Below are 24090 nucleotides of genomic sequence, written 5' to 3'. Positions count from 1 at the left end.
TTTTCTGATATAATGTTCTATTGATTGGGCATATTTGTAAACCTTGAATTAATTAATAATTGTATGGGTGTACATGTATGGGTGTACACCCTATATAATTGGGGCTATTTTGACACCAGATGCTTTCCTATATCGTTGGTATAATATAAAATACAAATAACAAAATATTGTGTTTTATAAAGTCACTAGCTAGGTTGGAAGAATGAGACAAACAAGGTTATTTTTTGTGTGTTGTTTAACCCCTGAAAGTATAGTCTTTGCCACAGTGGGCAATAAAGTCTTTTGGAGGACTTATTGACCAAATTCAGACACGGGGGGCCACAGCCCACGGAAAAAAGCACTGAAGGCTCTACACTACCGGTCAAAAGTTTTAGAACACCTACTCATTCAAGGGTTTTTCTTTATTTTTACTATTTTCTACATTGAAGAGACATCTAAACTATGAAATAACACATATGGAATCATGTAGTAACCAAAAAAGTGTAAAACAAATCCAAATATATTTTAGATTCTTCAAAGTAGCCACCCTATGCCTTGATGACAGCTTTGCACACGCTTGGCATTCTCTCAACCAGCTTCATGAGAAGGTCACCTGGAATGCATTTCAATTAACAGATGTGCCTTCTTAAAAGTGGATTTTTTTTCCATTTTAATGCGTTTGACCCAATCAATTGTGTTGTGACAAGGTAGGGGGGTATACAGAAGATATCCGTATTTGGCAAAATACCAAGTCCATATTATGGCAAGAACAGCTCAAATAAGCAAAGCGAAACAACAGTCAATCATTACTTTATGACATGAAGGTCAGTCAAAACGGAATATTTCAAGTGTAGTCACAAAAACAATCAAGCGCTATGATGAAACTGGCTCTCATGAGGACCACCACAGCAATGGAAGACCCAGAGTTTCATCTGCTGCAGAGGATAAGTGTCATGATCTTTATTGTATGAATCGGACCAAGGTGCAGCGTGGTATGGTTCCATCCTCTTTTATTTGAAGTGAAACACACAGAAAACAATAAAGCGCAAAACAAAATGTGAAGCTAATGTAGTGCTCGCAGGCAACTAGACATAGACAAGATCCCACAATCACAGTGGGGAAAAAGCTGCCTAAATATGATCCCCAATCAGAGACAACGCTCAACAGCTGCCTCTGATTGGGAACCATACCAGGCCAACATAGAAATACAAAAACTACAGTACCCACCCTAGTCACACAATAACATGATAAGTTCATTAGAGTTACGAGCCTCAGATATTGCTGCCCAAATAAATGCTTCACAGAGTTCAAGTAACTGACACATCTCAACATCAACTGTTCAGAGGAGACTGTGTGAATCAGGCCTTTATGGTTGAATTGCTGCAAAGAAACCACTATTAAATGACACCAATAAGAAGAAGAGACTTAATTGGGCCAAGAAACACAATACATTTGTCCTTTGGTCTGGAGTCCAAATGTGAGATTTTTGGTTCCAACTGCCATGTCTTTGTGAGATGCGGTGTGGGTGAGGTGTTTTGCTGTTGACACTGTCTGTGATTGATTTAGAATTCACACTTAACCAGCATGGCTACAACAGCATTCTGCAGCTATACGCCATCCCATCTGGTTTGGGCTTAGTGGGACTATCATTTGTTTTTATTAATTATTATTAAAAAAATAATCATAATAATTGTTTGTTACTTTTACATCTTTTTCGTGGTATCGAATTGGTAGTTACAGTCTTGTCTCATCGCTGCAACTCCCGTATGGACTGGGGAGAGGCGAAGGTTGAGAGCCGTGCGTCCTACAAAACACAACCCAGCCAAACCGCACTGCTTCTTGACACAATGCCTGCTTAACCCGGAGGCCAGACGCACCAATATGTGGGAGGAAACACCATACACCTGGCAACCCTGTCAGCGTGCATTGCGCCCGGCTCGCCACAGGAGTCGCTAGAGCGCAATGGGACAAGAACATCCCTACTGACCAAACCCTCCCCTAACCTGGACGACGCTGGGCCAACTGTGTGCCGCCTACGGGTCTCCCGGTCGCGGCCGGCTGCGACAGAGCCTGGACTCCAACCAGGATCTCTAACTGCACAGCTTGCCTTAGACCACTGTTCCACTCAGGATAATTAATTTGTTTTTCAACAGGACAATGACCCAACACATCTCCAGGCTGTGTAAGGGCTATTTTACCAAGAAGGAGAGTGGCAGAGTGCTGCATCAGATGACCTGGCCTCCACAATCCCCCGACCTCAACCAAACAGATGTTTTGAGATGAGTAGGACCGCAGAGTAAAGGAATAACAGCCAACAAGTGCTCAGCATATGTGGGAACTCCTTCAAGACTGTTGGAAAAGCATTCCAGGTGAAGTTGGTTGAGAGAATGCCAAGAGTGTGCAAAGCTGTCATCAAGGCAAAGGGTGGCTATTTGAAGAATCTCAAATAAATTACATGTTTTGATATGTTTCACACTTTTTTTTTTGGTTCCTATATGATTCCATTTGTGTTATTTCATCGTTTTGACGTCTTCACTATTATTCAACAATGTAGAAAATAGTAAAAATAAAGAAAAACCCTTGCATGAGTAGGTGTTCTAATAGCAATAAAGCACCCCTGAGGTTTGTGGTATCTGGCCCCTCCTTGGGCCTTATTGCTTAAATAACCCATATCTCTTTTATAACAGGATATTATCATTGATTATATGAAAGTGCATGTATGAATGAGTCTGATTTACTGTTTTCAAGCTGATTAAACAGCATGATCATTACACAGGTGCACCTTTTGCTGGGGACAAAAGGCCACTAAAATGTGCAGTTCTGTCACAACACAATGCCACAGATGTCTGAAGTTCTGAGGGATTGTGCAATTGATATGCAGACTGCAGGAATGTCCACGAGCTGCTGCAAGAGAATTGAATGTTGATTCCTCTACCATAAGTTGCCTCCAACGTCATTTTAGAGAATTTGGCAGTACATCCAACCGACAATTTTCCTGTCCTGCTAGCCATTCAAAATGTAAAGATTACTTTTGGGTGTCAGGGAAAATGTATGGAGTAAAAATAACATTATTTTCCTTAGAAATGTAGTGAAGTTAAAGTAAAAATTGTCAAAACTATAAATAGAAAAGTACAGATACCCCCAAAAACAACTTAAGTAGTACTTTAAAGTATTTTTACTTAAGTACTTTACACCACTGGAGGTGCTTCAATAGAGTCTGACGTTCAGGGGTGGTTGGACATTTAAGATGGGGTGCTGGTGAGCTTCTGCCCCCATTGTAGGTCAAATATTCCCCCATCCATGTCCAGGGGTCTCAGTGTTATGTCCCTTGACGCCATTATACCAGTCTCAGTGTTCAAATCGTGTATCTGTGAATCACAACTTGAAAGACAATGAGTGACAACATTTCCACATGTTGAGCAATACAACATATAACTGAAGCATACAGTAGTGCAAGAGTTTGCTGCTGACATCTCTACGATATGTAAAACACTAAACAACAATGGTATTCATGGGAGGACACCACGGAAGAAGCCACTGCTGTCCAAAAAAAACTTTGCTGCACGTCTGAAGTTTGCAAAAGTGCACCTACATGTTCCACAGCGCTACTGGCAAAATATTCTGAAGACAGATGAAACTACAGTTGGGTTGTTTGGAAGAACACACAACACCATGTGTGGAGCAAAAAAAAGGCACAGCACAGCAACATCAAAACCTCATACCAACTGTAAAGTATGGTGGATGGAGCATCGTGGATTGGTGTTGTTTTGCTGCTTCAGGGCCTGGACAGCTTGCTATCATCGAGGGAAAAATAAATTCCCAAGTTTATCAAAACATTTTGCAGGGGAATGTTAGGCTATCTGTCCGCCAATTGAAGCTCAACAGAAGATGGGTGATGCAACAGGACAACGACCCAAAACACAGAAGTAAATCAACAACAGAAGAAAAAACGCCTTCTGGAGTGGCCCAGTCAGAATCCTGACCTCAACCCGATTGAGATGCTGTGGCATGACCTCAAGAGAGCAGTTAACAGCAGACATCCCAAGAATATTGCTGAACTGAAATAGTTTTGTAAAGAGGAATGATCCAAAATTCCTCCTGACAGTTGTGCCGATCTGATCCACAACTACAGAAAATGTTTGGTTGAGGTTATTGCTGCCAAAGGAGGGTCAACCAGTTATTAAATCCAAGGGTTCACATACTTTTCCCACCCTGCACTGTGAATGTTTACACAGTGTTTTCAATAAAGATATGAAAACCTTTAATTGTGTGTTATTAGTTGAGGCAGACTTTGTTTATCTATGTTGTGACCTAGATGAAGGTTAGATCACATTTTATGACCAATTTTTGCAGAAATTCAGATATTTCCAAAGGGTTCGTATACTTTTTCTTGCCACTGTATACTGCATCTTACCCAGGCTGAAGATCCATCGTGTGTGTGATCGTTTTAAGCCTCAATATCAACCAGCTCTGGTGGCATTGGGGACTTGGGATGCTTGCTCTCAAAGTGCTGCTTGAATGTCTTCGGATCCAGCATCTGCGTCTGTAAGGGTCAGGTAAGGAATGGAGGATATTAACAATCATTGGCTGAGACTGAATTTTCGGGTGACAAACAAAGTAATAAGATGCATCAAACTACTACACATCACACAGGCCAGTACACTGGACAGCACTGAGAGAAACCTAAAGGTAGGCCCGTGAAACGTTCAGGATGCTGCATAGACTATGGAGGCTCTAGTCTAGAGTGCCAGGCATTTGTTTAACTCTCTAAATGGTTAAATGACTGATGTTCAGGGGTGGTTGGAGAGACTGCTGGTGAGCTTCTGGCCCTGTTTTAGGTTGTCACACAAATATTCCTCCACCCATGTTCAGGGGTCTCAGTGTTATGTCCCTTGAAATATATGTACTTTTGGTAATACTTTGAGTAAGCAACAAATACACTCATCTTAAATTGCCATGTTGAATTTTTTTGCCATTGTAAATTGCACAAATTTCCCAAATGCTGACAGTTTGTGTTACTACCTTACACAAGCTTGCATTTTCACCCTATCAAACTTGGAATTACACAAAATGAGAAGGGCTGACAGAAAGAGTCTATTCTCGTCATTCATCTAATCTTGTCATTCGATTTCTATGGTATTTCTCTCTGTTTGAACTGGGTATTGGCTCCTACGGGTTACTCTGCCTTCTACTGTGTTGGAGAATGCCTCTACCCTCTGTGTTCCTGCATGAACGCCACCAACCACACTATGATCCAACTAGTGGTCAGTATAAACTACTACACCCTCTCTCACATGAACGCTAACATTACTGGTTTCAGTGTGAAAGATGGTAAATGGTTCAGACATGAATGGCAAATATAAAAAACTAAGATACCCAAGTTACCTCAGTCTACAATGGCAGACTGTTAATGTAGAGTAGGGATAGTGAGAAGTAACTTTCAAGACTGAAGCAATTATCCCCTCTAGTGGTATACTTTATACTGTACCAGGTTACAACACACTGATAATACAAAACATTGAGGACACCTGCTCTGTTATAATCTCCACCCGGCACAGCCAGAAGAAGACTGGCCACCCCACATAGCCTGGTTCCTCTCTAGGTTTCTTCCTAGGTTTTGGCCTTTCTAGGGAGTTTTTCCTAGCCACCGTGCTTCTACACCTGCATTGCTTGCTGTTTGGGGTTTTAGGCTGGGTTTCTGTACAGCACTTTGAGATATCAGCTGATGTACGAAGGGCTATATAAATAAATTTGATTTGATTTGATCTCCAATCGAAAATCAAATCAAGAGTCGGCTTTCTATTCCGCAACAAAGCCTCCTTCACTCACGCTGCCAAACTTACCCTAGTAAAACTGACTATCCTACCGATCCTCGACTTCGGCGATGTCATCTACAAAATTGCTTCCAACACTCTACTCAGCAAACTGGATGCAGTTTATCACAGTGCCATCCGTTTTGTCACTAAAGCACCTTATACCACCCACCACTGCGACTTGTATGCTCTAGTCGGCTGGCCCTCGCTACATATTCGTCGCCAGAACCACTGGCTCCAGGTCATCTACAAGTCCATGCTAGGTAAAGCTCCGCCTTATCTCAGTTCACTGGTCACGATGGCAACACCCATCCGTAGCACGCGCTCCAGCAGGTGTATCTCACTGATCATCCCTAAAGCCAACACCTCATTTGGCCGCCTTTCGTTCCAGTTCTCTGCTGCCTGTGACTGGAACGAATTGCAAAAATCGCTGAAGTTGGAGACTTTTATCTCCCTCACCAACTTCAAACATCTGCTATCTGAGCAGCTAACCGATCGCTGCAGCTGTACATAGTCTATCGGTAAATAGCCCACCCATTTTTACCTACCTCATCCCCATACTGTTTTTATTTATTTACTTTTCTGCTCTTTTGCACACCAATATCTCTACCTGTACATGACCATCTGATCATTTATCACTCCAGTGTTAATCTGCAAAATTGTAATTATTCGCCTACCTCCTCATGCCTTTTGCACACAATGTATATAGACTCCCCTTTTTTTCTACTGTGTTATTGACTTGTTAATTGTTTACTCCATGTGTAACTGTGTTGTCTGTTCACACTGCTATGCTTTATCTTGGCCAGGTCGCAGTTGCAAATGAGAACTTGTTCTCAACTAGCCTACCTGATTAAATAAAGGTGAAATAAAAATAAAATAAAAAAGAATGGTCCACCACCCAAAGGACGTCCAGCCAACTTGACACAACATGGGCCAGCATCCTTGTGGAACGCTTAGGGCAGCTTGTAGAGTCCATGCCCCGACGAATTGAGGCTGTTCTCAGGGAAAAAGGGTGTGCAACTCAATATTAGGAAATGTTCCTAATGTTTTGTGCACTCAGTGTATGTAGTTGTACATCTTTTTAAATAGTACAGTATCACACACCACAGTACAAAACCATATAAAGTGTGGGCCTGTAGTATCTGTAAATCAACTAAACATCATTTTTATTTCCATATTCAAATAAAGCATCATTGTTCATGTAATAATCTAATATCAATATTATAACTCTAGGAAAATGTCATGAAATCAAATAAATGAAAAGACGGAAACCAAAATGTTGTTGAACTACAACTTATTTTATTTAAAAATGTAAAAATCAGTGCAAAGTAATGTAGTGCATTGGTGTCTAGATCCCTGTTGGGTGGTAAAGTGTCACAAGAATCCTGTGGGGAGAGAAAACAAGAGAATACATTAAATTAATGTGTGTTAAAAACTAATCAGGGTTCAACAAAGCACTTCAATTCCTTCAAAAGAGAGAGCGAAGGAGAAAGGAGTATGGTCCCTGCAGTAGGACTACATGCTGGCCATGAGGTTCTCCAAGTGGTACTCCAGGAGGCTGGAGAGCTCAGTGACCAGAGACTCTGGGTTAAAGTACCAGGCCAGCTGCTGGCCAAACATGTCATCTAGCAGAGCCATCAGCCCGCCCTGAAGAGAACACCCCACAACACATAGAAAATGGCTCTCAGTTACTAGCTTATCAAGAGGAGAGAGACCATCAGAAATACTCCCCCTAAAATGGCATTGAAACCCTGTAAACCATGAATAAGGAAGTAAACAGGAAGTAACCTAGACTCTTACATTGAGCTGCAGCAGGTATCTGTCAGCCTCTGGCTCCATGTTGGCAGCAGTGGGCAGGAAGGAGTACAGGAGAGCGTACAGACGCTCCACGAACCCACCAGGATGCTAAAGGAAACAAGGGAGGAGAAAAGAGGAGAGGAATTTAAGTGAAACTGCTAATAGACAGATATCAAAACATGTACCAGTGAGATGCTACTTACCACCATCAGGGACTTCTGAGCTGTCATCATCCCAAACAGCACCAGCTCAAAGAGGACATCTATCATGTTCATATGATGGATCTAGGACAAGAAAACATGTTTGGAGAAAATAGGAATGATTTCATATAGATCAGCTACTGTGATGTATAAAATACATGCATGTGGAAGAACTCAGTGAGACTTGAAAGAGTTCATGAACTCACCTTTGCCTCAGCCAGCTCCCTCTCAATGTCATTCCGCTTCCTTTTAGAGTCCACAAAGTCGTTATAGGTACTTATGAACTTGGCCTCGTCCTATGACAAAGAAAAGAGCATATTTTAGTGAACAGAACACATTTCCCCTCAGGGATGCTCTCTTTCCCTTGAAAGAGAATGAGTTACCATGTGGTTGGCCTGAACCAGTGCGCCCAGGAGGACCTTTCCCGCCACAAACAGATGGTTCCTGCTCAGGGTGGAACCAAGCAGGGTCTAGGGAAGAGGGAAGAGTTAGGGTGAGACATCTTCCACTAGGAGACAGAACAAGAAGTCACAGAGAGAAAAAGAAAAGTGGGTCCACTCACAGTGAAGGCCTGGCGCAGGGAGACGAGCCTCAGGGCGATGTCCTCCACTCTCTTGGTGGTGAGGTAGAGGCTATGGAAGGGAGGGAATGGAGCATGTCAACCATTAGAGTCAATGGGGGATAACAGCATTATGACCACTATCCTTCTGCATCTGACAGGCCCAGACATTTAGAGGAACTCACTTTAGCAGAGGAACCTCCCTCTCCTCAGGCAGCAGGTCCTCCTCCCAGCCCTACGACAACAAAACAAGCATTCAAAATCAGTGACCAATGACATAACAACCGGTCAATGGAAGGATCTTAATGCTCCTAGTCAATAGTATGTGTGTGTAACTTCTGACCTCATAGCAGTTGTGGCCCTCAGGCTCTGGGTCAGTGAAGTGCTGAGTGGTGGGCGTAGAGAAGGAGGCAGCCTCCGACCACGCTGAAGAGGAGAGAAGCCCGTCCAGCCCCATGTGGAGAGTGGTGTACACCACTGAGACATCAGTCTGCTGCTCAAAACACACACACAACACACCTGTTTACCGCACACACACTATTAGAAAACACAACAAATCTAATGTAAAAATGCCCAGTAATGCCTAGTCTATATACATAGGAAATCTTTTATTTACCTGGTAGCAGCCAAGCGTCACGTCCACAGACGTCTCGTGGCGGAGGTGAGACGCATAGTGGGTCACCCTGCCAGCCACACGCTGACAGAGAGAGAATACATGTTAAGGCCAAATGGAATAAGTTTTTTTTTTTATTTTTTTTTCACCTTTATTTAACCAGGTAGGCTAGTTGAGAACAAGTTCTCATTTGCAACTGCGACCTGGCCAAGATAAAGCATAGCAGTGTGAGCATACAACAAAGAGTTACACATGGAGTAAACAATTAACAAGTCAATAACACAGTAGAAAACGAAGGGGGGGTCTATATACAATGTGTGCAAAAGGCATGAGGAGGTAGGCAAATAATTACAATTTTGCAGATTAACACTGGAGTGATAAAAGATCAGATGGTCATGTACAGGTAGAGATATTGGTGTGCAGAAGAGCAGAAAAGTAAATAAATAGAAACAGTACGGGGATGAGGTAGGTGAAAAGGGTGGGCTATTTACCAATAGACTATGTACAGCTGCAGCGATCGGTTAGCTGCTCAGATAGCTGATGTTTGAAGTTGGTGAGGGAGATAAAAGTCTCCAACTTCAGCGATTTTTGCAATTCGTTCCAGTCACAGGCAGCAGAGTACTGGAACGAAAGGCGGCCAAATGAGGTGTTGGCTTTAGGGATGATCAGTGAGATACACCTGCTGGAGCGCGTGCTACGGATGGGTGTTGCCATCGTGACCAGTGAGCTGAGATAAGGCGGAGCTTTACCTAGCATAGACTTGTAGATGACCTGGAGCCAGTGGGTCTGGCGACGAATATGTAGCGAGGGCCAGCCGACTAGAGCATACAAGTCGCAGTGGTGGGTAGTATAAGGTGCTTTAGTGACAAAACGGATGGCACTGTGATAGACTGCATCCAGTTTGCTGAGTAGAGTGTTGGAAGCCATTTTGTAGATGACATCGCCGAAGTCGAGGATCGGTAGGATAGTCAGTTTTACTAGGGTAAGCTTGGCGGCTTGAGTGAAGGAGGCTTTGTTGCGGAATAGAAAGCCGACTCTTGATTTGATTTTCGATTGGAGATGTTTGATATGAGTCTGGAAGGAGAGTTTGCAGTCTAGCCAGACACCTAGGTACTTATAGACGTCCACATATTCTAGGTCGGAACCATCCAGGGTGGTGATGCTAGTCGGGCATGCAGGTGCAGGCAGCGACCGGTTGAAAAGCATGCATTTGGTTTTACTAGCGTTTAAGAGCAGTTGGAGGCCACGGAAGGAGTGTTGTATGGCATTGAAGCTTGTTTGGAGGTTAGATAGCACAGTGTCCAAAGACGGGCCGAAAGTATATAGAATGGTGTCGTCTGCGTAGAGGTGGATCAGGGAATCGCCCGCAGCAAGAGCAACATCATTGATATACACAGAGAAAAGAGTCGGCCCGAGAATTGAACCCTGTGGCACCCCCATAGAGACTGCCAGAGGACCGGACAGCATGCCCTCCGATTTGACACACTGAACTCTGTCTGCAAAGTAATTGGTGAACCAGGCAAGGCAGTCATCCGAAAAACCGAGGCTACTGAGTCTGCCGATAAGAATATGGTGATTGACAGAGTCGAAAGCCTTGGCGAGGTCGATGAAGACGGCTGCACAGTACTGTCTTTTATCGATGGCAGTTATGATGTCGTTTAGTACCTTGAGTGTGGCTGAGGTGCACCCATGACCGGCTCGGAAACCAGATTGCACAGCGGAGAAGGTACGGTGGGATTCGAGATGGTCAGTGACCTGTTTGTTGACTTGGCTTTCGAAGACCTTAGATAGGCAGGGCAGGATGGATATAGGTCTGTAACAGTTTGGGTCCAGGGTGTCTCCCCCTTTGAAGAGGGGGATGACTGCGGCAGCTTTCCAATCCTTGGGGATCTCAGACGAGATGAAAGAGAGGTTGAACAGGCTGGTAATAGGGGTTGCGACAATGGTGGCAGATAGTTTCAGAAATAGAGGGTCCAGATTGTCAAGCCCAGCTGATTTGTACGGGTCCAGGTTTTGCAGCTCTTTCAGAACATCTGCTATCTGGATTTGGGTAAAGGAGAACCTGGAGAGGCTTGGGCGAGGAGCTGCGGGGGGGGCGGAGCTGTTGGCCGAGGTTGAAGTAGCCAGGCGGAAGGCATGGCCAGCCGTTGAGAAATGCTTATTGAAGTTTTCGATAATCATGGATTTATCAGTGGTGACCGTGTTACCTAGCCTCAGTGCAGTGGGCAGCTGGGAGGAGGTGCTCTTGTTCTCCATGGACTTCACAGTGTCCCAGAACTTTTTGGAGTTGGAGCTACAGGATGCAAACTTCTGCCTGAAGAAGCTGGCCTTAGCTTTCCTGACTGACTGCGTGTATTGGTTCCGGACTTCCCTGAACAGTTGCATATCACGGGGACTATTCGATGCTATTGCAGTCCGCCACAGGATGTTTTTGTGCTGGTCGAGGGCAGTCAGGTCTGGGGTGAACCAAGGGCTGTATCTGTTCTTAGTTCTGCATTTTTTGAACGGAGCATGCTTATCTAAAATGGTGAGGAAGTTACTTTTAAAGAATGACCAGGCATCCTCAACTGACGGGATGAGGTCAATGTCCTTCCAGGATACCCAGGCCAGGTCGATTAGAAAGGCCTGCTCACAGAAGTGTTTTAGGGAGCGTTTGACAGTGATGAGGGGTGGTCGTTTGACTGCGGCTCCGTAGCGGATACAGGCAATGAGGCAGTGATCGCTGAGATCCTGGTTGAAGACAGCGGAGGTGTATTTGGAGGGCCAGTTGGTCAGGATGACGTCTATGAGGGTGCCCTTGTTTACAGAGTTAGGGTTGTACCTGGTGGGTTCCTTGATGATTTGTGTGAGATTGAGGGCATCTAGCTTAGATTGTAGGACTGGCGGGGTGTTAAGCATATCCCAGTTTAGGTCACCTAACAGAACAAACTCTGAAGCTAGATGGGGGGCGATCAATTCACAAATGGTGTCCAGGGCACAGCTGGGAGCTGAGGGGGGTCGGTAGCAGGCGGCAACCGTGAGAGACTTATTTCTGGAGAGAGTAATTTTCAAAATTAGTAGTTCGAACTGTTTGGGTATGGACCTGGAAAGTATGACATTACTTTGCAGGCCATCTCTGCAGTAAACTGCAACTCCTCCCCCTTTGGCAGTTCTATCTTGACGGAAGATGTTATAGTTGGGTATGGAAATCTCTGAATTTTTGGTGGCCTTCCTGAGCCAGGATTCAGACACAGCAAGGACATCAGGGTTAGCAGAGTGTGCTAAAGCAGTGAGTAAGACAAACTTAGGGAGGAGGCTTCTGATGTTGACATGCATGAAACCAAGGCTTTTTCGAACACAGAAGTCAACAAATGAGGGTGCCTGGGGACATGCAGGGCCTGGGTTTACCTCCACATCACCCGCGGAACAGAGAAGGAGTAGTATGAGGGTGCGGCTAAAGGCTATCAAAACTGGTCGCCTAGAGCGTTGGGGACAGAGAATAAGAGGAGCAGGTTTCTGGGCATGGTAGAATATATTCAGGGCATAATGCGCAGACAGGGGTATGGTGGGGTGCGGGTACAGCGGAGGTAAGCCCAGGCACTGGGTGATGATGAGAGAGGTTGTATCTCTGGACATGCTGGTAGTAATGGGTGAGGTCACCGCATGTGTGGGAGGTGGGACAAAGGAGTTATCAGGGGTATGAAGAGTGAAGAAAAGCCTAATCTAATACTATTTCAATAGTATTTCCGTCTTACCTGGATCCAAGTGATGGACTGCACTTTGGTGGCACAGTAGGGGATGCCCTCTGGACTAAGCCTGGCTGTCTCCTTGGAGATGGCCCACACCAGTTGAGTCTCCAGGCCTGTCACCCTACTCACGTGGTGCATCCTCACCACCACCTGCTGTTGAGATAAACAACAAGACAACATCAACAAAACCACTTCAGCAATTGCTGTGACACATTTCCATCAAGATCAAATGACTGACAATGTAGGATTGGGAAGTTACAAAGACATAAACCTGAGATCCCCCACGCATGTAGGTGATGATGGGGCTGATGAACTGGAAAGTTCTCCAAGCTATAACCACCGGACCGGCATTGTTCTGCACATTACAATACATTCATGTTGGAAACAGTAAACATTGTAACAGTGATGTGACTGTGTGTGTGTGTGGGGGGTCTCTTACCCTGATCACAACAGGCCCACAATACAGGGGGCTGAACCTAATCAGAATCAACTGCCAATTGCCAGTGGCCTCCTAAAGCAGAAAGCAGACAAGAGATGTGTTTAATGTCAGAGACACAACTTGAATATCTGGGATATTTTTCAAACATAAAACCCCAAACTTTCTGAAAATTGTACCTCAAGGATAGTCTGCACATCTGGCACATCCTCAATGATAATAGCAGCATTCTGGACATCAAGGAGGACTGGCAGCTGTGGAACATCTGGGACATCATCCAATGGCACATCCAACTGGACCTCATCCAGGACAGTTGTTTCTAAAATTAGGAACATTGGAATATAAAATAAACAATTGTTAGGACATAAAACGTAGCAAGATTGCTAATACTAGCTAGCTAGGTAGCAAAAGTCGGTCGCTTAGCAACAGCTACTAAAGTTAAAGTTAGCTAGCAAGCTAGCTAGCTACAACATCTCTAGCATACGCATTTTTGCCAAATCTGAATTATAGAAATACACAACATTTCGCAAATTATAATGACATTGTTAAATTAAGTAAAATAAGTGTTAAACTCCACATACCCTCTTCGAAGTCGCTGTCCATCTGTCGACGATCACGAACCCTGCAAAACAGAAAAAGACAAGAAAAACAAGCCACAAATGAGTTTGAACAACCTGTCGACGCAGTAGGCCGCAGACGTCCACGCACTCTCTCCGCCAGTCTTGAAAAGCACCCAGGCATTTTCCAGTCGATTGTTCTCAGGTCTGAAAAATCAATCCAGTTTGTTGTCAGCAGCAAACAGAAGTTGTTGTTTTCGCACAGAAAACGTTCCATAGAACGTCGGTTAGATGTATCTTGGCAACACACGTTCGAAAATGATTGTTTACAAAATGGACAACTGTGTTGCCATAGAAATGAGTTTGGAATTATATGATTCCTTTTAGAATCCGTTAAAATTGTTTGTCAACATTCTATTGACCTTGAAGTGCTCCTTCGTAGTTCAGTTGATAGAGCATGACGCTTGCAACGCCAGGGTAATGGGTTCGATTCCCGTCACCACCCATACATAAACGACAGCAGGTTTTATTGTAACTCGCTTTGGATAAAAGCCTCTGATGAAGGTTGAGAGAAAAATGGTCAATTCAAGAGGGCGCTACGAAATTCATGTCCAAACGTCCTTTTCTTTGTCTGATGTCAAATGACATCGAATTAATCATTAGCTTGTTCTCTACAATATTATAACATTAATATACTTGTACTTGACAGTGTTGATGAAATAATAACGATAATTTGCTGTGACCATTGCTAGTTTAGACTGCACCGCACTTGGTTGTATGTGTTCCATATTTGGTGTTGTGGGGTTAAATTCTCAGAGTAAATCGGCGGTAACTTTTCAAACATATATGGTAGAGGCATTGGGTTTAGACTATTGTTTTCTGACAGAATGTTCTATGTAGTGGGCATATTTTTAAACCTTGAATTAAATCATAATTTTATTGGCGCACACACTATATTTTTGGCTATTTTGCCACCAGATGCTTTTCCAAATTGTTGGTATAATATAAAATACAAATACCCAATATTGTGTTTTATAATGTCACTAGCTAGGTTGGTAGAATGAGACAAACAATGTGATTTTTTTTCTTGTGTTGTTTAACTCCTGAAAGCCTAGTCTTTGCCACAGTGGGCTATAAAGTCTTATGGAGAACATATTGAACAAATTCAGACAAGGGGGGCCACAGCCCACGGCAGAAAGCACTGAAGGATCTACACTACCGGTCAAAAGTTTTAGAACACCTACTCATTCAAGGGGTTTTCTTTATTTTTACTATTTTCTACATTGAAGAAAAATAGTGAAGACATCAAGACAATGAAATAACACATATGGAATCATGTAGTAACCAAAAAAAAGTGGTAGTAAACAAATCAAAATATATTTTAGATTCTTTAAAGTAGCCACCCTTTGCCTTGATGACAGCTTTGCACACTCTTGGCATTATCTCAACTATTTGAAGAATCTCAAATATAAAATAAGTTTTGATATAACACTTTTTTGGTTACCACATGATTCTAGATGTGTTATTTCATAGTTTTGTAGTTAGTGTACAATGTATATAGTCAAAATACAGAAAAACCCTTGAATGAGGTGTTCTAATAGCAATAAGGCACCTTAGAGGTTTGTGGTTTATGGCCAATATACCACTCTTCCCTAGGCCTTATTGATTAAATAACCCATATCTCTTTTATAACAGGATATTATCATTGATTATATGAAAGTGCATGAATGAATGAGTCTGATTTACCGTTTTCAATTGCAGGTTCACCTTCTGAAGCCGGATGAGGTTCCCAAAGCATGCTGCGCACCCACCAAGCTCAGTCCCATCTCTGTACTCTTCTACGATGACAACAACGTGATCCTAAAGAAGCATCGCAACATGGTGGTCAAGACCTGTGGATGCCTGTGACACCAGTGGTAGCCCATCTATCTATTCTACATAATTTTAATCAACTTAATTGCCATTGTTCCAAAATATACAAACAGGGTAATATAACTTGCAACCAGCAGTTGATAGCAATAATCTGTTATATACTATGTATCTAATATATTTATTTTGAGTGCGAGAGTGGTATATGAACAATAACCATACTTCCCTCTTGATTAACTAAACTCAAATAATCATCACCCTTTCATGTCATATATTCTGTGATCAATCAAAGCTGTAAAGTACTGTATTATAAATGATCATGTTAAAATTCAACACTTTTGATGGCTATAATTTCTTGTTGAACCATGAATTTCTCATTCTCTTTTAGATGTACTAAACCATGGTTCGCAAAACGCATCCAATTTTTTTTCTTATTCTTTAATCATACTTTTAACCAGTACAAATTAGTAGCAATTGAAAATAGAAAAAAAATGTTTGGACATTTTTGTATGTACAGAGGAACGAATACACAGTGATGTAAGTCCTTGTCAAAATTTTTCTGGAGGACTATATACTGAAAAAAAAAATGTTGAATGTTGTTTCCGTGTTTCATGAGTTGAAATAAAAAATCCCAGAAATGTTCCATACGCACAAAAAGCTAATTTGTCTCATTTGTTTACATCCCTGTTAGTGAGAATTTCTCCTTTGCCAAGATAATCCATCCACCCGACAAGTGCCCCATATCAAGAAGCATGATCATTACAAAGGTGCACCTTTTGCTGGGGACAAAAGGGCACTAAAATGTGCAGTTTTGTCACAACACAATGCCACAGATGTCTGAAGTTCTGAGGGATTGGTATGCGGACTGCAGGAATGTCCACTTCTCTACCATAAGTCACCCCCGTCATTTTAGAGAATTTGGCAGTACTTCCAACCGGCCTCACAACCACGCTTGCCCTCCACATCTGGCTTCTTCCTGTGGGATCAGCCACCCGGGCAGCTGAAGAGTATTTCTATCTTTCATAAATAAAAACTAACTGATTGGCTGGGCCTGGCTCCCCAGTGGGTGGGCCTATGCCCTACCAGGCTTGGCTGTGCGCTCATCCAGTAATGTGAAATCCATAGACAGTGTCACCCCTATTCAGCTACAGTATATTGAAAATACTTAAGTACGCATTTGTCTGGTATCAGTATAGATGGAATTGCGTTTAACTTGCATTCGGAAGTCCTGATTTTCTGGTAGGATTACAAGGCATACATAACCTCTCAACACATATACAAACAAAACTTACTCACTGCTTTCCTTCAGAATGGATCAAATAGGCAGTGGAATGCTTCCATATATATCGCTAAATTTATTGGAAATGGTAAAAAGCAACAACAAAAAAATTGTTACAACATGGATTATCAAAAGTGATCTTTGCATACAGACCAAAACTACTACAGGATTTGGCCTCGTTTCGACCAGGGTCTTTATATAGGCAGAACCAGGCACGGTCTTGACCTTATATCAAATCCATGACACCCTCCTCAAAGAAAGCAGAAATGATCAAGAACATCTGAACAAGAGTGTATGGGAGGAGGTATAGAAAAGAGTTGGGGGCAAACGTAGGACTGCAGTATACAGATGAGAAAAAGTAGCAAAAAAAGTAATGAAACTTGTAGACTTGTAAATTAGTCTAGATGTTATTGAAAGAGGAATTAAGTGAAGGAAGCAGCATAGGAATATGGGATGTACGTAGAGTGGGCTCATAGAAGTAAGATGGTTGCTTCAATACAGTCTGACGTTCAGGGGTGGTTGGACATATAAGATGGGGTGCTGGTGAGCTTCTGCCCCCATTGTAGGTCGTCACACAAATATTCCCCCACCCATGTCCAGGGGTCTCAGTGTTATGTCCCTTGACGCCATTATACCAGTCGCAGTGTTCAAACCGTGTATCTGTGAATCACAACATGAAAGACGATGAGTGACAACATTTCCACATATTGAGCCATACAACATATAACTGAAGCATACAGTAGGGCAAAAGCTTGCTGCTGACATGTACACTGCAAGTCTGAATGATGTGAGCATCTTACCCCAACTGTAGGTCCGTTGTGTGTGTGATCGTTTTAAGCCTCAACATCAACCAGCTCTGGTGGCATTGGGGACTTGGGATGCTTGCTCTCAAAGTGCTGCTTGAATGTCTTCGGATCCGGCATCTGCGTCTGTAAGGGTCAGGTAAGGAATGGAGGATATTAACAATCATTGGCTGAGACTGAATTTTCGGGTGACAAACAAACAAAGTAATAAGATGCATCAAACTACTACACATCACACAGGCCAGTACACTGGACAGCCCTGAGAGAAACCTAAAGGTAGGCACGTGAAACGTTCAGGTTGCTGCACAGACTATGGAGGCTCTAGTCTAGAGTGCCAAGCATTTGTTCAACTCTCTAAATGGTTAAATGACTGATGTTCAGGGGTGGTTGGAGAGACTGCTGGTGAGCTTCTGGCCCTGTTTTAGGTTGTCACACAAATATTCCTCCACCCATGTTCAGGGGTCTCAGTGTTATCTCCCTTGAAATATATGTACTTTTGGTAATACTTTGTATGTAGGCAACAAATACAATCATCTTAAATTGACATGTTGAATTTCTTTGCCATTGTAAATTGTATATTGAGCAAATTTCCCAAATGCGGACAGTTTGTGTTACTACCTTACACAAGCTTGCATTTTTAGCCTATAAAACTTAGTGGAATTACACAAAATGTTAACCTCAGATTGGTGATGTTAGTCTAAAAGTTTAGACATCACGATGACAAATTGTTTTCAACAGATCAATATTTTAGGTTTTGTACAATAAATTTTTCTTAGCGCTGGGATGCACAGAACGCAGAGTTCAGGAAATGGCACAGAAAATTTGGGGCGGTCTCGCCATAAAAGTCCATGGCCACATACCAATACATGGATTTGACAGTCAAACCATTACTTAAATAGCAGTCAACTGTTGTTATTCTATAGAGGGCCGTGATTCGTTTAGGTTAACTAACAAAAAAAGTGGTCTGGTCCCTTTCCATGATGGAAGCCTCCCGAAATCAACATTCCAAAATATAGATATAAGCCTTCAAGGACTCATCTAACCGACTATGTATAGGTTATTCCAAGTTTCTGTGTGGCCTTTGAATAGTGTTAGTTCAAACAGCACTACACCCGAAACGTATGCCCCCTGTTCTATTGATTTCAGCAGGATATCCATGGAAGTGATTAACAAAAAAAAAAATGTTGCGTTACACTTACCGCGTTGGCGACACACTTGACTAAAAATGTAGTTAGCCGTCTTCTACAAATTGTCCTCTAACCAGTGATTATTTCCTGATGGTTGAGCCATGCTAGTTTTAACAGGACGTGCCACCTCATCTCCCCCTCTCGCGTAATTGATTTCAACGTGATATCGATATGAGTGATTGACAAATAAGTGTTGAGTTTCTCTTTTCTTTTTGGTGACCCCCAAATGAAATTGCATCCCTCAAATGAACCCGACTGTCTTCTGCAGGTTGTTCTCTAACCAGTGATGTAAAAAAACTTCCAGTTTCCATGTGTTTTTTTAAGTTGTGTTAATTTCAACAGCACGTACAACCTGATTTCCACACTAATCGATATCAGTTATTTATCAAAACGGGTTTTGGTGCATGTACAGTTTATACGGTGCATGTTTAAAAAATAGAAAAGTAATTTTATAGTACATTTTAGGTTTTCAATATAACACTTTCTGCATATTGGTTATTGATTTGAACACATTTTTAAAATTTTATTGGGATATTTATCAAATAAATGTCTTGTCAAACAGAAGCAGCAACTTAAGTTTTGGACAAATGTAACTTTCAACAACCATTTCCAATGGTTATGTACTTAAAAATCTGGTAAAAACTACTAAATGAACCCCAAAACATGCTGTGATTTATTTATTTGATGATCTAGTTGAAATCACCAAAACAGGTGTGCTCTGTATAGGGCTGTGGCCGTCATGAAATTGTCAGTTCGCTATTGTCAAGCAAATAACTGCCTGTCTCACAGTAATTGACTGTTAACCTCTCTTTGGTAGGTGGCAGTATTTTGATGTCCGGATGAAAAGCGTGCCCAAAGTAAACTGCCTGTTACTCAGGCCCAGAAGCTAGGATATTCATATAATTGGTAGATTTAGATAGTGTTTTCTAAAGTTTCTAAAACTCTTAGAATTATTATGTCTGTGAATATAACAGAACTGATATGGCAGGCGAAACCCAGAGGACAACCCCCCCCCCCCCCCCCCCCCCCAAAAGATCTACCTACCACTTTAATTATAAGGCCAAGTCCTCCCAGATTGCAGTTCCTAGGGCTTCCACTAGATCTCAACAGTCTTTAGAAAGAGTTTCTGGCTGGTTTTTTGGAAAAATTAGTTTTTCTAGGTGGCTCCCATTTTGGATGTAGCGTTTCCAAGCGCGTGGAAGAGAGCACGTTCTTTGGTATTTTTCCTCCGGTAAAGACAATAACAATTCTCCATCTTCAATTGTATTGTTTATTTATGTATTAGGGTACCTAAGGTTTGTTTATAAACGTTGTTTGACTTGTTTGGAAAAGTTTATTAGTAACGTTTGGTGTTTCTTTTTGTAGGCATTTTGATGGAGGGAAACTGGGTGGATTATTGACTAAAGCGCGCCAGCTAAACTGAGTTTTTATGGATATAAAGAAGGACATTATCGAACAAAATTACCATTTGTGATGTAACTGGGACCTTTGAGTGCCAACAGAAGATCAAAGGTACGGCATTTTTTATATCGCTATTTCTGACTTTCGTGTCGCATCTGCCTGGTTGAAATATGTTTTCATGTGTTTGTATGCGGGGCGCTGTCCTCAGATAGTCGCATGGTTTGCTTTCGCTGTAAAGCCTTTTTGAAATCTGACACAGTGGCTGGATTAACAAGTTCAGCTTTATTTTGATGTATTACACTTGTGATTTTATGAAAGTTAAATATTTATAATACTGTAGTTTGAATTTCGCGCTCTGCAATTTCACCGGATGTTGGCCCATAAGAAGTTACACATTTAGCATCTCCTGGCTTCCACGCATAGCATTCAAGCCACTGATGCAGACCTTTGGAACATCTACACTTTAAAATGTCTAAAATCTATGTAATGTAGCCTAAACCTTCACAATAAATCAATTTTAGACAGGTCTAAAGAAACATGACATGAAGAAAATGTAGTCTATTTCAGAAGAACAGAATAGCATACTTTGTTGTCTTTATGTTAGGCCCTGATCTGGCTATGCCCTATGGCTGTGGGCTACACTAGTTCATGTAACAGACAAGATTTGCTTAGAATTGCATGGAATTACTTTAATTGTTCTTCATACTGTAAAATAATATAAACATAGCTAAATAAAATAGAAAGAATATGTTCTCCAAACATTGAGGGAGCGCGCATATTCTGTGTTGAGTGGTTAACAAAGAAACAGGCTCTCGTTTATGCTTAATTTAAGTTATTTATGTAACTTTTGTTGTGATACCCATGTTGGGCTATATATTTTGATTTTTAATACATTCTAAGGCTGCATGACGTGACTAATGATGATTTGAAAAAAGTTGCATGAAAGGCATGAGCTCTGCTTTGTTTTTGCACAGGCTGTACACACTTCATCAGTCTCTCATTCACAATTTGGCAAGCACTTGATAATGCCTCGAATTTCCCAGTGGCATCCCGTGTAGCCGTAATGCCCCCTAAAAAAATCCATGCTTTTTGCCACCAGTGGCAGCGTGGTCTTGGGCTGAATATAATGATTACAATTCCCTTCTCCCAGCTGGGTGCCAAAGCACTTCTCACTCACATGGCTCCGTCACAGGATTGGGTCTTTCTTACAGATTAAAAGTGAAGACAGACGCATCAAAGACAACTGCGCACATCCTTATCAATTTCTGATGTTGATTTAAAATGGACTGTTATCATGCACAAGACTCAAAACAGGGGCAGCTGAAAAATGCATGTCATCTATGCACTTAAATAGCGAATGGAAGATGCTTTTCCTGTGGTTCATTTTCATGCCAGCCATGTAGGCTATACTCCTGCTGTAAAGATAAGTATTGTGCTTAATATTAGGAAAGTGGAGAAATAAATAGTAGGCCTAGCCTATAGAAAGCTGATGGGATCCTCCTCTTTTTAACAAAGGCCATCACTTTGTTTTCTCACGTAATTTCATAGCCTATAGAAATGTTGTGCAACATGACCTCTCATGAAGTGTTTGAATAGATAGTCGATTACATTTGCATTGATGTCAGAGTAATTAGAGGGACAACAGAGTGCTGAGTTCCAGGCAGTTAGCAAGTTTGGTAGGCTACTAGTAACTAGCAGGAGCATCAGAGCTTGGAGAAGCCTAATTAGTGACTAAATGGTCACGTGGAGTTTGCCTGCCGTCATGACTAGTGACCGTTGGTGTGGCAGTAATACAACCACCATAACAGCCCTAGCCCTGCCTACTAAAGGCACATAAACTACCAACCACTAACACTCACCCGGCAGACAGGACAGGTGTGGACAAGTGCTGCCTTGGCTGCAGTCTTCTGGTCTGCTGCCGCTCCCTTCTTTTTAGCAGCTGCCGCCTTGGCGTTCTTTTGCTGGGATTGAATCTTCTGTTGCCCGCGAGCCATAGCCTACCTGAAAGAAACAGAGAATTCTAAAAATGCAACTCGTAGCATTGATATATATCTGTTGATACTAGTATCGCAGTCTTGTCAGCAATCTAGCCATCTATGAAGAAAATGTACAAGTGAATTTAGCTAAACACGTGACTAACCAGCTGACAACTAAACAAGAGATTATGTATGATTATTTACCTAGTTAGCTTGTATTTAGTAAACAATAGGTTTTATGTAACAGCTTTAAACTATAAGATTTAGGCGTGCTATACAATCGAATGGCTAACATATTTTGTGAAGGCATCAGCTGGATAGTCAGGTGTGACTAGTCAATAGAGAAGCGTGTGGCCGAGTTTATCTTCTGTTCCGAGAAGAATGTGATAAGCATAAAGCAAGAGCCAAAACATTCCACTGTAGTGGCTAACTGTGGTGTACTCACAAAGAAGAAAACGGGACGAAACTGACATGTTTATTTGCCCAATATAATCTCGTGTTCGTTGCGAAATGTTTTGCTACGGTGTGCACTCGTGATTATACCCCGTATACCTCGCATTGTAGCTAACTAGCGCTAGCTAACGTTAGTTCGGCTGGCAAAAATAGCGAGCACATCTAGCTAATTGGCCAAAAACTAGCCAATTGATTAGTAACACTTGCCTAATAACAAAGACAAACATGTCTGCGGCGCGAACTGAAACAAAATAAAGCATGGTTAGCCAGTTAACAGTTCTTAGCTAGCTAGCCAAGTTAGTCAGCCATTTCAAGTGTGGCTTAACGTTATTTAGCTACCGTCGCAGGACGGTAGATAGGATAGCTAAAACCAACATTAATGTTACCAAATATTTTATTTGGCTATAAGTTGAACACACCAACATGTGTGCTGTTCAATCTGATAAATAAAACGCTTATTTTTTTTTAAATAAAATACCTTCGCGTTGTTTCGCCCGTCTTCGTTCTCCTTGGGTGTTGTACCAGAATCGGAAGTTGGCTAGGAGGTATCAAAACTACGGAGCGCCGCCTTCATTTTCTTCTTCGATGAGGTTTACCGGCGGTTAGCATCCAATAAATGTTGCATTACCGCCAGCTATTAGACTGGAGACTCCCTTATACTTTCGTCGAAAAAATATATTATATAAACACAGCACTCACTATTTTTATTTTATTTTTAATGCCCAACCTGTTTCGAGCCACACATTTTTAGCAATAAAAAATAAAATTGTATTTGGGGGGCTTGCCTGTTTTGTAAGTTATTTTGGCATTAATACTGTCACATATCGTTTTTGTTTTTTTGAGTAAGGCAGCTCCAAAATGCAGGTGTTTCAGCCTAGCTCAGTGCTTTCTGTGGTGGTGATGCGAGCCAGCAGAAAATAGGAGCATTGCGCCGTGATTGGCTGTGTTCTGTCACTCATTGGGACAGTACGCCATCGCCAGGTTTATCTCCTTAGTAAGAGTAGACATCCAACATTTCAGCCCTTTGGGTCCTGCCATAGAGTTAAATTACAAGTGTTTTTCCAAGAAAGCTCAAGGTCATTGGCCACAGATACAATTATGTCAAATCACGTTATATGTACAGTAGCTTTGATTGGACTGAATCATGTCAACATCTTACTTTCAAAGTCTTAGCTAGCAGTCATCATCAAATCAAATCAAATTTATTTATATAGCCCTTCGTACATCAGCTGATATCTCAAAGTGCTGTACAGAAACCCAGCCTAAAACCCCAAACAGCAAGCAATGCAGGTGTAGAAGCACGGTGGCTAGGAAAAACTCCCTAGAAAGGCCAAAACCTAGGAAGAAACCTAGAGAGGAACCAGGCTATGTGGGGTGGCCAGTCCTCTTCTGGCTGTGCCGGGTGGAGATTATAACAGAACATGGCCAAGATGTTCAAAT

At 42.1% G+C, this 24090-nt stretch overlaps 2 protein-coding genes across 3 annotated transcripts; both read right to left on the bottom strand.

Annotated features, from left to right (window-relative positions):
• Positions 1–3266: 3266 nt before the first annotated feature.
• LOC109907572 (zinc finger protein 706-like) lies at positions 3267–23259 on the bottom strand. Of its 2 annotated transcripts, none has more exons than XM_031793730.1 (4): positions 23129–23259; positions 22081–22222; positions 17631–17759; positions 3267–3347 (listed from the first exon to the last, which is right to left on the bottom strand). In XM_031793730.1, the coding sequence occupies exons 2-3, from the start codon at positions 22213–22215 to the stop codon at positions 17664–17666; spliced, it is 231 nt and encodes a 76-aa protein (XP_031649590.1). In that variant the 5' UTR covers positions 22216–22222; positions 23129–23259; the 3' UTR covers positions 3267–3347; positions 17631–17663. The 2 variants fall into 2 exon arrangements, with proteins under 2 accessions (XP_031649590.1, XP_020361201.1); XM_020505612.2 differs by lacking the exon at positions 3267–3347 and adding an exon at positions 16882–17490.
• LOC116354397 (uncharacterized) lies at positions 7187–14290 on the bottom strand. Its single transcript, XM_031793729.1, has 14 exons — positions 14105–14290; positions 13707–13889; positions 13305–13444; positions 13129–13200; positions 12961–13044; positions 12696–12842; positions 8965–9045; positions 8692–8841; positions 8534–8583; positions 8352–8421; positions 8173–8259; positions 7996–8085; positions 7793–7873; positions 7187–7697 (listed from the first exon to the last, which is right to left on the bottom strand). The coding sequence occupies exons 1-14, from the start codon at positions 14187–14189 to the stop codon at positions 7581–7583; spliced, it is 1437 nt and encodes a 478-aa protein (XP_031649589.1). The 5' UTR covers positions 14190–14290; the 3' UTR covers positions 7187–7580.
• Positions 23260–24090: the final 831 nt, after the last annotated feature.

This window comes from Oncorhynchus kisutch, linkage group LG17, assembly GCF_002021735.2.
Source record: "Oncorhynchus kisutch isolate 150728-3 linkage group LG17, Okis_V2, whole genome shotgun sequence".
NCBI lineage: Eukaryota > Metazoa > Chordata > Actinopteri > Salmoniformes > Salmonidae > Oncorhynchus > Oncorhynchus kisutch.
Note: the sequence above shows the minus strand (reverse complement) of the source record. Positions and strands in the feature narration are given on the sequence as shown.